We start from the raw sequence: 14684 nt of genomic DNA on the forward strand, positions 1-14684 counted from the left end.
TAGTAGCAAATAGGCCGTGGGGCTCGCCAGGGATAATGGTAGGTAGGGTCCCGTGGACGGGCGACTAGAGGGGCGAGGTGGTCGCGATCAGGCACAGGTGGTGGTACTTGAGACGGCAAGGGTTGCATTGAAGCGATTTGTTCGTACGAAGTGGGTTGGTGGCAAGGTGGAGCATGGTGGGTGCTTTGAAATGCTGACATTTCTTTTAATAATGCCTCGCCGATCGCTAGAGACAGGTTGAGTGGGAACGTTGCTAGAAGGAGGTAGGTACACTGTAGGCTTGTATTCCTCGCAAATTATGGCTCGAATGATGGATCGGAGCTCCATACTGTTTGCGAGAGCATTCTCAGAGAAGTCGGGATGCAGGCGGATTGACTGCAAGGTATCAAGCCGCTGGCATACAGAGATGACGTCGGAAACCGTCGAAGCGTTTTGCGCGGCGAGGGCGTTGAAAGCGGCAGGTCCGATACCCTGGGAAGGTGTCGGACACGATAAGCTTCGGGCATGGTTTCGTCGATACGACGGCAAAGTGCAAGCACGTCCTCAATATTAGAAGTATAGGACTCACCGCAATGTTGAACGCGTTCTGCCAGTTTCTTCCGAGCAACTTCTGAACGGATGATCGGTGTGCCAAAAATACGTCGGAGCTGATCTTTGAACGAAGCCCAATTGCGGAAGTCGCTCTCATGATTAAGGAACCTTGTCTTAGCATCCTGAGATACGTAAAATTGGGCGCGTGCTAAATTCGATGCCTCGTTCCAGTTCTTATAGACACCTACGTGGTCATAGTTGTCGAGCCAGTCTTCGACATCTTCACCAGGCAGACCTGAGAAGATTGGCGGCTCCCGAGGGGGACTGTTGACCGGGCTTGTGTTGGCGGCGGGTGGTTGGGCTGGCGGGTGGTTTGGTTGGGCTTGCTCTTGCACCATGGTGCTCTGCTGGCGTAAGCGACGTATCGAACGGAACTCCAGGAGCTGGCTTTGAAAGGAGAGAGGTCGAAGAAGAGATCGTGAAGCACTCTTCCAATATATATATATATATATATATATATATATATATATATATATATATATATATATATATATATATATATATATATATATATATATATATCCTGCTTACTAGTGAGGACTGAGGAAGGCTTGCCCCCCCCCCCCCCCACTCGCGACAGAGTTGGTACGCCGCTGTCTAGAACCATCTCAATATGCCTGCCACTATGCAGAAAAGCAACTCTGAGGGCAGAAAACGAATAACGCGTTTTCCTTATTTGTTCTATGCCCTAACTGAAATATGGAACCGTACAAAAATAAAAAAAGGCAGAACACGCAGAATGATAAAATATGCATGCGGAATCACCTGTTTCATTGCTTTGAGCTCAAGGCTTTTATGACACGCATCTGAGCCAGGCACGTAGCCTGAATTGTTTTTCGGAGGACAAGTGGGGTGCACCACCTTGATTTTAGGATGTGCACCTCTGAAAATGGCCATTTTTCACTCTCCATGCTATGGCGAAAAAAAAATTGTAGGGGGAGGGGTAGGGGGCACATGCCTGATGTGTCACCCACTGGCTATGCCTCTGATCTGAGACCGGAAAACAGATAGCAGGAGCACTTGCGGTGCCGATGACACGTGTTCAGAAGTTTTCTATATACATATTATTATGTAAGGTTTCACGTTACAAAACCATGATATTATTATAGATAACGCCATATGGCAGGCGTCGGAAATGTCTATCACTTAGGGTTCTTCAACGTACACCTAAATTTAAGTAGACGGGCCTCGAACATTTTGCCTACATTGAAAATGCAGCCACCGAGAGCCGGGATTTGAACCCGTTACCTGTGGGTCAGCAATCAAACACGGTATAGGAACAAGAGCACCACGATGCGTACCGATAGAAGCAGTGTTGTATTCGTCATCGAAAAAAGTAACCATATCTGTTCTTAGCTACTCCACAAAAAAAGGGACCGCGTTACCGGCCTTCGTTACCCACAAAAAAAGGTAACACGTTACCGTTACCTTTACCGAGAACAAATAAAAAACCTTACTTTTGCCATTACCACACAATCACAAATTTTTTAAATGTGTCTGTGACAGTAACTAACTTTTAGAATTTTTTACATCTGAAGTTTATATTTCACATAAAACGTCTAAACTGAAAGAGAATTATAATCAATATGCTCAATAAACAAGTATCATTTGTACAAATGCGGCAGATCTTTGCATTGATATAGAAGCCTAGTGTTAATTGCTACATGTGGTGGCTTGTGACTCTGTGGCACATGGTGAAGCCATTTTTTTCGAAGGACATTGATTGATTTGATTATTATGTGCGGTTTAACGTTCCAAAACCACCATATGATTATCAGAGACGCCGTAGGGGAGGGCTTCGGAAACTTCGACCACCTGGGGTTCTTTAACGTGCACCCAAATCTGAGTACACGGGCCTACAACATTTCCGCCTCCATCGGAAATGCAGCTGCCACAGCCGGGATTTGATCCCGCGACCTGCGGTTCAGCAGCCGGGTACCTTAGCCATTAAACCACCGCGGCGGGGCTGTTCAAAGGACTTAGTACAGAGTATTATATTCTCCCGGTGGAGGCGGAAATGTTGTAGGACCGTGTGCTCAGATTTGGGTGCACGTTAAAGAACCCCAGGTGGTCGAAATTTCCGGAGCCCTCCACTACGGCGTCTCTCATAATTATATGGTGGTTTTGGGACGTTAAACCCCATATATCAATCAGAGTATTATATTCTATCATCAACGATAGACACAAGGAAATCATCACATAATTGTCAAGAAATTTGCTCTAATCAGCTTTTTCAGAGTCTGAAGACCCCCTGCTGTCGAGATCGTCGAAATAGAAAGTAGCCCCCTGAATTGCGTGCCACCTTAGCCGCGTGCCAGTAAGTCATCTCGGAGCCCTTCATTGTTCGGTTGTTTTAAAGACGGTAGTCTTTCTTGGGGACCTTCGACGCAAAAACTTTGGTCTGCCTGTCTGTCCATTTGTCTGTTCGTCCACCGTAACCGCGAACTGGGTACTCCAAACAGCACCAGCCGATACCCCGAACGGCCAACCCAATCCGCAGCGATCAGCAATGTTGTTCAAGAATCGGCGTTCACACGTGTGCAATTGTCAATTAAAAAACAATTATTGCGCATATCTGAGGCACCATAAACACACGTATATATTCTGCATGTTCGTCTTTTACTAGAAAAGGCATACATAAGTAATACTAAGAACCGTAGTGCTCATCACGCTGCGCTGACCATCCAACGCTTGCACGGAAAGGCGAGTGTTTCCAACGCTTTGCTAAAACGAGATGGTGGTGGCACCTACCCGTCGCCTTGCGTTCTACACCTTATCACCTCTGAGGCGGGCGCACACACCCGTCTCAGAGCCACGCGCTTTGTTTCTGAAAAAAAAAACTGACAGATGGCAGTCATGTCTCACGTGTGACGTCACGTGATGCGCTCTTTCGCCTCCGCTGCACGCTCGAGGCACTCTAACGCAGCGCCTCCAGAATATCATTCGCCGATTTTCTCGAGCAGAACATCAAATAAATGTTTTGTTCACGCTCTCCACACGCAAGACTATCGTCTTTCGACGACATTTTCAGAATAAATGCAGATACGGGGCTATTCGGGGGGGTTCAGGAGAGAGATTTTGGCACGTTTGTGACAGCCAACATTCTTGGTGCACTCTTGTTGTCTCATTCGGGCCACCGAAACTTATCACGCGTGCCTGAAGAAAAAAAAAGGACTACTGTGATAACGCGCAGAAGAAAGACTATTGCAGTCACGGAAAAACGCATTTGTGTATGAACATTTCCCACTCACTTTAGCCTCCATAAATAACGCAAAAATGTGCAAGCGTTTATGTGAGCGTGTTAAAGAACAGCCTCGCTAACTCAAAAAATCACTACTTTAAAACGTAGCTGCCGTTGCAGAAATAAGTAAAACTTGTTTTCAAAAAAAAACGGGATTTGTTTTATTACAATTGTACAAACTACTTGGTAGCAAGTATAATACAGTCACCAATACTTGGGCATTTCTCAAAAAATGTTTTTTTTTTGCCCTACAAGTTCCGAATATTGTATATTGAGCTCTTCATTGTGCATATACTTTATGCAAAAGATGTCTTCTTTGTAATGGCAATATTTCTACGTTACATCATTATGAACTTCCTGAGTCACTGTTGATGCAAGTACGCGCTCCTTGTTGAATAGGTTGTATATTTTTGCCTCGTATATATGCAGTTGAAAAGGAAGCTGCGCTTCTTTTCGGGCTCCTGAGTACTCTATGCATGAAATACGAAATATTTGAATCTAGCCTATCGTTTCTTGTATTTGTGTCAATCTCTCACGGAATAACCTATTGGCGACAGTGGCGTGGCCAGGGCCATGGGGTGGCTCATTAGCTCTACGAATTTTTGGTCGCTATGGCACACTTGTCTGCTCGGCTGTCACTCCAGGTCAAAAAGCTGCCTTCCCCCCGTTTCAGAAAAAAAAAACGTTCTGCCTAAACCCCTTCTTTGCAATAACCTGGGTTAGGAGTCTAATAATGCTAATGTCTGCCGTGTATCTTTCCGTATCTGTTAGCAATAGTGTTCGTGTGAGAGCGGTATTGATGAGCTTTAGTTCAAACAGAGGGTACCGAGAATCCGAGCTAACCAAAGCACCGAGAGAAAATGAAAAAGCGATGTTTTTCTTCACAACAGAAAAATCAATATTTTGCGCCTCACTTGCACTCTTTTTAGAAGTTTTATCTCTGCCATGGGGTCACGTGCACCCAATATAATGTCCATGATATGCAAAATTCTATTAGGCAGGCCCCACTAGTGTCCCTACTGTAAACCGATCAAGTTACCGGCTGTCTCCTAGATAGGCGAGAATTCCACAAAAAGCCACTTATAAATTGGGCTCAAAGACTGCCATGCCAAAATAGTTCAATAGATGTGGTTGTCGTTCACCACGCTGTGCTCAGCGAGTGTACTCTTTTGTCACTCGACCTTGCAGACGTTGGTTTTATGTTGCCAGAGGCTTTCGAATAAGTTCTTTCTTTCCCTTTGTTCGAAGCGTGAAAATTAGTACGGGGTATGAAGTGAACCAGTCCACGCGCTTTCCCTTCGCTTTTCTTCTCATTAAGACTGTCTCATAACCAGTGGTGTGAAAATCTAAGGGTTCTTGAATGGTACGTTGTCTGCATTTTGCAATGACGAGGTCTGTACACGTCTCACCAGTTGTTCTTGGTTGTTCATACAGGTATGAAATGCATCTCGGAGCACGTCTTCATGTTATATGCTGCAAAAGCCAGTCGTTCTTTTTGATATCTACATCACATTCATGAGCCAGTATGAAGGAGTCGTTCTTATAGTTAGTATCATAGTCTAACATCTAAATTGATGTATTTTGCTAGGCTCTCTTTGGGGAGATTAGGGGCCAGGTACATTGTCATTAGAGTGATTTTATTTGGAAGTTGCATCACAGCATGTCGTCATTGCGGCTCTGGCTGGTCATTAGTAGCTTGAGATCCAACGTGGTCCGCTGCTCTACTTTTCCTGTGCAGATGACAGAAGCAGCAGAAGCTCGCCGTGCCGCTCCAGCTTCGAGGGTGACATCATGTACGCGTTTGTTTTCATCCATGGCAGAGAAATAATGTGTTGTTTGAAACAAACTTGCTTTTAATAGTCATCAGCCACATCACGAAGTTTACCAATGCCTTACATATGTATTGCGGCTTCCTCGCTTGCCAGCAGAATGATGATTTACATGGTGGCACAGTGGTTCCTTCATCGTCATCGCGATGACGTATAGTGGGTACCTTGCAAGGGCTATGCAGTGATGGTAGAAAGAAAATACAAGGTCAGGAATGCACTTTTTGATCATTGTCATTGTCATCAAGCGACGATAGGGGCATGGCCTGACGGCGAAATTTTGCCACGATTTTTCTTATATGCATTATCGTAGCAAACCAAGAAGATTCCACGTGCACCATGTGCCAGATAATGAGTTTTCTTACTGACAGAATATTTGAAGGCCTGCTCACGCTTACGCTGCACAGCCTGGCCATTTACACGGCCGCCAAAGTTTCCCGTGTCACTAGTTCTCAGCGATTCTTGATGACCACCAATATTAAGGTAGCTACATATTTCAAAGAAATGCTGAAAGCGTATTATATTAGTCACTATTTAGGCGGTGTTTTCTTTCGATGAATTGTGCCTTCACTTCACGGTTAGGCTTCTTTTACTGCACGACATACTGAGAAGCGTGGTTTTTGGGGTGTTTGATGCTTCACACCAGGAGCGTAGTCAAGATTTTTTTATGGGTGAGGCGTTGAACCCTACTTTATGTTTTGTTGTGCATGTAAAGTTTTTAGAGAAAGGGGGTGGTGACACCCACGCCCTCGGCTACGCCCCTGCTTTACAACAAGTCGTGCGCACGCTCGATTTTTAGATTTAGATGCCAAATGTGATGGCGCGAGGTGGCCTCGTTAGCATCATCGTCTTGTTCCCTTGCCAGGCTTCGATTCTCAGTGGACATCTCAAGCCGTGCTGCGTGGAAAAGAACGCCTTCACGCGTAACACTGCTTGTTTGACACTCTCCTGTAATGCGTGCCTAAAGGCCATTTCACATTACACAAAAAGTAGCGATTTTCAGGCTGCGAATTCGTTCGCAGCGAAAAAAAAAGCAGTTCGCTCCTGCCGCAGTGGTCCGTGGCGAGCTTCCAACATGTTGGAAATTTTCGCTCTGATCGCAGCGGTGGCAGTGATTTTTAGTCGGGACCCGTCGAGAGAGGGCTGGTCAGGCGTAGCCGTCGAAATAGAGTCGACATGTTTGCTTTGGTAATGGCCGATGTTGCGCATTTTTAATTGAATTCAGACTGAAAAGTGTTCCTAAATAACGACACAAGCGGGCCCTTTGTTAGAGTTCACGGTAACTTCATCATATCATAATGCACATGTTATTACATTACATTCGTGCCTGTCACATTGAGTGGTGGCAAGAACTTGCCGCTCCAGTCGCGGAGCCAAAATCGCGAACCGTTCGCGGTCCATGTGAATTGAAACCGCTATTAGCGACGGTTGCGAACAGAGCGATCGAAGCGATTGGAGTGAACGGAACGATTTTTTTCGCTGCGATCGCGGCATGTGAAACCGCCTTAAAGAAAATGCAGTTACCAAGTGTCAAATGCTACCGGAATACACTAAAGTTTGCATCGGCGAAGTACCCACTAGGGTTAACAGCCAATAGCTGCATACTTTATGAATGCTGTTGGTCCTTATTAATTGTGTCTGAGCGCTTTGCAATAGGTAGCTGATTAAACCACCTACTCGTTGCGTATTTCAGGTGGTGTAAGCCTGGTGGAGTTCCACAGTTCTGCCCAGAGTGTGAACTGAGCCATTCCTAACACAGGCGGGGCTTAGCGGTAAACGACCTGAACGACCTCGGTTCAATTCACGCTGGAACCAGTATATTTGTTTCTTTAATTCTGTATAAATCGACTATTCTGTAACAACCGATGGCACTGATACCAATGCACAGAAGAACGCCGCCTTCGAAGTTTCTGTGACATGAGCTCTTTAATTAACCCTGTTCCAATAATAATACTTTCAGGAGCTTTACACTCAGAAAAACACAATGTCAATATGAGACATGCTGCAGCCCAGAGTTTTGAACAGTTATTGCATCCTACTTTTTTACTAAGCTGAATCAAGTGTTAAATTTTTATTTGCTTTTAATTATTTATATATTCATACCTTCATCGGCTCAGTTTGAATAAAAGTAGGGGGGAAGGGTAGTTACAGTAAAGAAGAAAGAAAGTAACTACACTCACAAAGCGGTTCACTACAAGGGCCCTCAGCCTTTCGCCTCATACGCATGCGAGCGCTGCGATCAGGTGAAGGCCTTCGTCGGACAGCTGTCTGTCTGCAGTCTTTGACAAAGAAAATGAGGGTGGAATCACTTCTGTGTGTAAGATAAGAATTCGGATAAAAATTGCGGAGAAGAATTCCTGAAACGCACTGAATTTGTGTGGGGAGCTTTGGGTGATTGCGCCTCAAAGTTCGAAAAAAGCCACGAAATCTGCCATGACAAACTGTAGGAAGATGCTTTCCATGGAAATGGATTGAAGCCGGTGGAATGCTGACCACTGTGTCTTCGCGTGTGCAAAAAATGGATTGCCCGAAGGGAAACGCATGGACTAGTTTACTCCACACCACGTGATTGTCACCCTTCGTAGGTGTGGGACGCATAGAAACTGTTCGAGAACCTGCGCCAACATAAAGCCTATGTCCACAAGTTCGAGTGACAAAGGAGTACACTGGCTGAGCACAGCGTGGTGAACAACCATCGCGTCAAATTTGACAAGTTCAGCAGTGCAGATATAGAGCTCAATATATAAGAGGCCTTTTGTGGAATTCTCATCTATTCATAAGACAGCCGGTAACTTGATCGGTTTACAGGTACACTGCCGATGGAGTACCTGCCTAAATGGAACTGTGCACATGATGGACATTAGGTGTCAAGCAAGACAGAAAGAAAAACCTGTAAAAAGAATGTGAGCGAGGCGCAAAACGTCAATTTTTGTGTGAAGAATTTTTTTCTCACCGCCTTGACTGGCTCAGTCTCTCGATACCCTCTGTTTCAACTGAAGAACCTTAACTCCGCTGTCACATGAACACTACGGGTAACAACAGCTACACGACAGGCATAACAACCGTGAGTCTCTTAACCATGGTTTTCCAAAACCAGGAGCTTAGGCAGAGTTTGTGTGCTTGTGTGTGTGTTTTTTGTTTTAGGGGAGCACCTCTTCGAGCTTAAGTGGTGGTCGGGAAGGAAAACGGTAATTTCGCGCTATGTACGCTATGATGAAAATAAATTTTTGGGCGGCGGGGAGGGCATGGGTTCGGTGTGCTACTCGGTGGCTACGCCACTTTTTCCGACGGGTCATTCAACAGGAAATCGGGACGAATCCAAACACTTATATTTCAGATTTCGTTGACAGTTCAATCTTTCATGCATAAAAATATTAGGAAGAGGAAGAAGAAGCTTGTGATGGAATATTCATAAACAGGTGTTGCGGTAGAGTGGGCTGAAAAACAACTAAGTTTCTTTTTTAAATGAGTAATTTACGATGCAAGAAATATCCGTACACATTGAACACCGTGGTGTTAACTTCATCGCCGTTGAATCTTGAAAGTTGAATCATAACATAATAACGCACAAATATCACTGCTAAAATACGATATCTTGTGTACGAAATGTGTGCACAACAAAGAGTGAAAGTACATTTATTGAAACTGTTAGATAAAAAAAACTATTTTCGAAAAATGTTTAAATGTGGGATATTTAGTTATACTTGATACAAAACAGTTGCTACAAAGTCGATAAGAATTATGAACTTTGTTATTAAAATAAGTTTTGCGTTTCTTTCTCTGCAACGGCAGCTACATTTTTGGTTATTGAACTTTGAGCCAGCGAGGCGGGATAATTCGCAACATCCTCAAATAAACGCCCGCAAATTTTTACTATATATGTTTGGCAACTGTATAGGGAAACTTATTTTCTATTACTAAATCATAAAACATTTGTTAAATGCGCCATTAGAATGAGCCTTTTTTCTGTGTGGTTTGTGCGCGCTTATGCGCTGGCGTCAACGAGGCAAGCGCCATAAAATTTGGTGGCCGAAACGACACGCCAGAAGTGAGGCAAGAGTGCACCAAAGGTCATCTGGTGTCACAAACGTGTTAATGTAAAATAAAGGGGAAAACCGCAAGTACAGGCCTCCGCGATCTTTTATACTGGCTTGACGCGGAACACCACTTTCGATTTTGACGATCTCCACTGACGCTGCCTTTCAGGCCTTGAAATGGCCGATTTCTGTAAATGTCTTGCAGATTCAGTGATGTTTTCTTTGTGGCTAGCGTGGATCAATACACCTCATATTATATATAATGTCGCATGCTGAAAAGGGCTTCACCATGTGTCGCAGAGCCACAAGCTATAACATGTAACCTTACAAGGAACTCTATAAGTCACCATAACATTGCTAATGGCCCGCTCATTTGTACAGCGAATACTCGGTAAATGAACATAATAAATATATTCCTTCTTTTTGGCTGGGCGTTTTATGTAAAACATAAATTTGAGAAATAAATACATTTTGATTGTGAGTTTCTGTAACAAAGAAACACCGTTGAATTTTCATGATTGTGTGGTAATGGTATAGATAACGCGCGTTACATTCTTTCGACAACGGTAACGCGTTACCTTTTATTTGTTGGTTACGTAGGGTGGTAACGCGTTCCCTTTTTGTTGGAGTAATGACTAACGTGTTTATGTACCTATTTTCTGTAACAGATATAACATACAACATGGCTTTCAACTGATCCTATAAAAATAAGTACCTGCCATATTGAGCTCATCGTGCTAGATTTACACTACACAAGCTTTATATTCGCAGTAGCTCCGCTTTTACTTCTCCGTAATTCTGGATGACATAACTCTGTTAGGTCCATATTCACTGAAGTCTACCGTCAAAAACGTGTGGTTATGTTACTAGAACCAAACGACAACAAAACAAACATTATCGCTACTTTTGTCCAATACAAACTGCTTCATATTACTTACTTGATTAACTGTCGCTTCTTTGTGTTGTCTTATTGGTATTAGTTTATGGTATAAAACGCTACATGCTGGACCAGTTGGGGAAGACTTGGGGAAGTTAAACTTTACTGATTTGCTTACTTTTCTTCTTGAGGATTTCTTTAGGTTTGTCTGTGAGACCTCCAATTAGTCTTTGAACATAGGTTTGACAACAGTTTGCAACGTGTTCATTTATATGTGAAAACAAATATTCATACCTGTTGTAATTTCATTTGCAGCTCCGGCACGACATCTCAAGCGTCGGCAGTTGAGTGCATCGGGTGGCACGCGATCTTTTGGCGGCCAGCCTCACCTCCAAGGTGCGTTTCCGGGAGCCGCCGCAGCCGCCGTCGAAGCAGTTGACGCGTTCCGTGCACGTGACGACGACGCACAGGCAAGTGCCTACATGGCGAGTGGCTCCAATGGCGACACCAAGGCAAGTTTTGCTTTCAAAAGTTTGACATTCAGCACGATCTCGCGGTGACATATTCAACGTGCTATGTCCACTGGTCTTGTAGGGCTGTAATTAAAAGTTCTCTTGGAAAACTGTCTGCCTCGTCGGCTATGCGTGGGCATGACCAGAGAACCACTGGCGCCCGGATATTGTCACGGAGTCGTGACGTGGCCGAAGACAGGAGACTTTATGCTGGCATTTAACTGTTTTTTGGGCAAACCTGTGCCCAGTAAACGGAAAGTTCGATTACAGTAGCGGTCTTGCACAGATAGCAGTGAACGGAGCGTCGGCCGTCGATCAACTACTGACAAGCGGCGAAGCGCGTCGGCATTTATACTCTTGCTGTCGAATGTTCTAGCGTTATCGCTGGCGGTGGCGTAGGTTCCAGAATAATCTGTACAGTTCGCAGAGTAGGCGTGATTGTATCGAAATGATCTACTACAGTCCGGAAGCTTCTCAAAAACTGCAGGTGCGGTTTGCGCTGAAAATTTTGTAGTGTTTTGGGACGATCACAAAGCTCGGGAAATGGAACGTGGCAATATTATTACCGCAGGCAAGCTCAACAGTGAGCTCATTACCGGTAATCTGCGCACGACATGGCACAGCCCATATCTAGTCAATTTTAGCATTACTGTCAACTTTACCTGGATTCCCGTTTATACTCACAACTACTCACACACATTCCAAAAGAGTTTAGTGTATACACCATTTCAATATTTATTAATTGTAGGTGTGAGTTACGTAGGAAGTTGCCTTGACCTTCGCCCCTCCCCCACCAACTCTTCCAGGGAATTTCTTGATGATTATACCCTATTCTGTCATCTTTTCTAAGAGACAGTACCTTACTGATTCGAAAGCACTCAGGAATAGCTTTCTAAGATACTGTCCAATGACATTAAGAAGAGCACCTATTACATGAGATTTTGATGTTAAAGAGCATTGACGTCACGGTTGATGAAGCTCATTCTAGGCTACCAGACACGTGAGTCAACTCATTCAACTCAGTCAGACTCAGATTCAACTGTGAGTCTCAGTGAGTCTGCATTCGTAATGTTTAGTGAGGTTGAGTCCAAGTCAGTTCGGTTGAAGAAATTTTCGAGAGTGTGAGTCTGGGTGAGTCCGGTTCAGAAAAATATTTGAGTCTGAGTCCAAGTGATATCAAAGCTCAAAATCTATCATGAGCCAGTCTGATAGAGCTCCACAAGTTTTTCCGAACTGTGGTGGCACCTAAATTACACACATTAAAAGAAGGCATTGAAAGAAAACAGCTTCGGAACACTCATTATTAAGATCCTTGCAGAGTCGGTGGTCGTCGCGGTATATGGACAAATGCGGTACCGAGCTAGAAGGCAGGAAGAGGGCATACTTCTTGTGCCGCATAAACGATCACGACCAATTCAAGAGTTAAAGTTGAACATTACGAAGACGATGTTCTGCATATTCAGATTGTTGTTTTTTTTCGTGGTGGGGGCTGAACTATTCCTTCGGTTAGCTGCTTATCAGTTCTTTTTTCGAATACATTGGAGTAGCCGAAATGGGTGGCACATTTAGCGTGACACGAGACATTGAAGTCATTACCACTGATAGACGGTCCTATTAATGTACTTACATGACCTTCCAGCAAAACGAATGTAAGCCACCAGTAATAAATTATAGTACAGGAATTGTGTACTTACGCCGCACCGGCACCTTATACTTCTCCTGGGAGTTACTGCTAACCGATTTCACTTTTCGTCAATGAAATGCCAAAGCGCTCACCTATACCTACAATTTGCTGCTCATTACTCGGTGTGTGTATTTTTTGCACAATATTAACTTTGAAGTAAGCGATTTTTGCGTATAAAAGGAAACAAGTTGATTTGTTGTAGCTCTAGTGGTCTTGCTTATTTCTGAGTGGTCTGTCATGCCGTTTTTCACTCGTATGTCTACCTGAATTTCAAAGCTCGAGCATTGACTAAATACACAGATTGTACTGTGCTGGCTCCTGTCTGACTTTGTCTCCTTTACGCTTTTCAGGATCAGTACCGCTGTGGCGCCGTCTTCTACAAGTTCTGCACGAGACCTCGCCGAGAGTTCTTCTTCAGCCATGCTGCCAACGCCTGCGTCCCGGTAGGCTCCAACCCAGCTGTTCAGCTGTGCAACCGCGGTGCCAACCGATACGCGTCTCTTGAAGACTGCTCCTTTGATTGCGTGCGAACTCCCCGCCCTAGCAGCAGGTGCTTCAGGACAGACCTCTTCACCACGTGCAGCAGGTGAGAACCATTAGCAAGCACGATCACTCCCGATGCACTGGCCGAGTGTTCTTCGAGTGCTTGGGCTTTGCCTCTCCCAACAGGACCATGGTGGGGCCATAGGAGCACTCCTCTAGCCTAGCCATGACTGGACAATGTAACAAATTAAGTGTGCGGTAGTAAAGTGATTTTTTTCAGCGTGTACTAACTGGGCTTATCTTCCGAGACCCAAAAACACGGTTCATCACCGAGTCTCTTAGAATATTCACTCCGGCTAAGAGCCCGAGCCCGCGGACAGCCCGAGATGTTCGTTTTTCTCGGGCACTTCTTGGGCAGCCCCGAAGCTCCACCCACCTATGGACTGCTGCAGCAAACGCGTTTCTATCTATCTATCTATCTATCTATCTATCTATCTATCTATCTATCTATCTATCTATCTATCTATCTATCTATCTATCTATCTATCTATCTATCTATCTATCTATCTATCTATCTATCTATCTATCTATCTATCTATCTATCTATCTATCTATCTATCTATCTATCTATCTATCTATCTATCTATCTATCTATCTATCTATCTATCTATCTATCTATCTATCTATCTATCTATCTATTTATCTATCTATGTATCTATCTATCTATCTATCTATCTATCTGTCCATCCATCCATCCATCCACTTATGACTTCTAGTTCTCCTGGCAGTTTAGATAATTGTGTCGATACTAAAACTGGTGTGGCAAAACACGACTGTATGACGAGCATAAATGAATTGTCATAACATAAAAATTTGGCAGATACCATGAACAGTGCGAATAAATGGTATGCGAAGCACGAATGAGGAAGGCTGATATGTCACTTTAATATCAGCTCGACGTAACGAGGCGGACGTAAATTATGCCGTAGATCTTTTCCTCGTAACGATTATCATGTTTGCTGCAGCCATTTGTGTTCGTCCTCCGTTCACGTCCCGTAATGCATAATTTGGTATATGTAAAATCAGTGCAAGCACTTTATGGGTGTAGCATGTAGTCATGATTTACATGACATGCATATCACGATTATAATTTTTGGACGTGTCATTTATCTCGTAGCCTACCAACGTCATTAATACAAGCTTTTGCCTATCTGAAGCTAGTGAGACGGCTGTGAGCCTGCTAAGGGTGGTCATGTTTTTCATGACACGCATGTTATGATTATCTTCTCTGTACGTGTCATTTACCTTCGTCGTCCATTCAAGTCCCGTAAAATAACGCTAGTGAAACAGCCGCAAGCGCATCATGAGTGTGGCTTGTCATGTTTTTACATCGCACATATATCATGGTTATCCTATTTTCGCTAGTCATACAA

General features: G+C 44.1%; 1 protein-coding gene across 1 annotated transcript in view; it reads left to right on the top strand.

Moving 5' to 3' along the window:
* Nucleotides 1-14684, top strand: part of LOC142803141 (uncharacterized) — a 52998-nt gene that overhangs the window by 17357 nt on the left and 20957 nt on the right. Inside the window, exons 2-3 of the mRNA XM_075888243.1 lie at nt 10888-11084; nt 13119-13354. Of these exons, the coding sequence (XP_075744358.1) occupies nt 10888-11084; nt 13119-13354 (433 nt within the window). The remainder of the gene's footprint in view (nt 1-10887; nt 11085-13118; nt 13355-14684) is intronic.

The sequence above is a fragment of the Rhipicephalus microplus genome, chromosome 3 (genome assembly GCF_043290135.1).
Source record: "Rhipicephalus microplus isolate Deutch F79 chromosome 3, USDA_Rmic, whole genome shotgun sequence".
In the NCBI taxonomy this organism is placed as follows: Eukaryota; Metazoa; Arthropoda; class Arachnida; order Ixodida; family Ixodidae; genus Rhipicephalus; species Rhipicephalus microplus.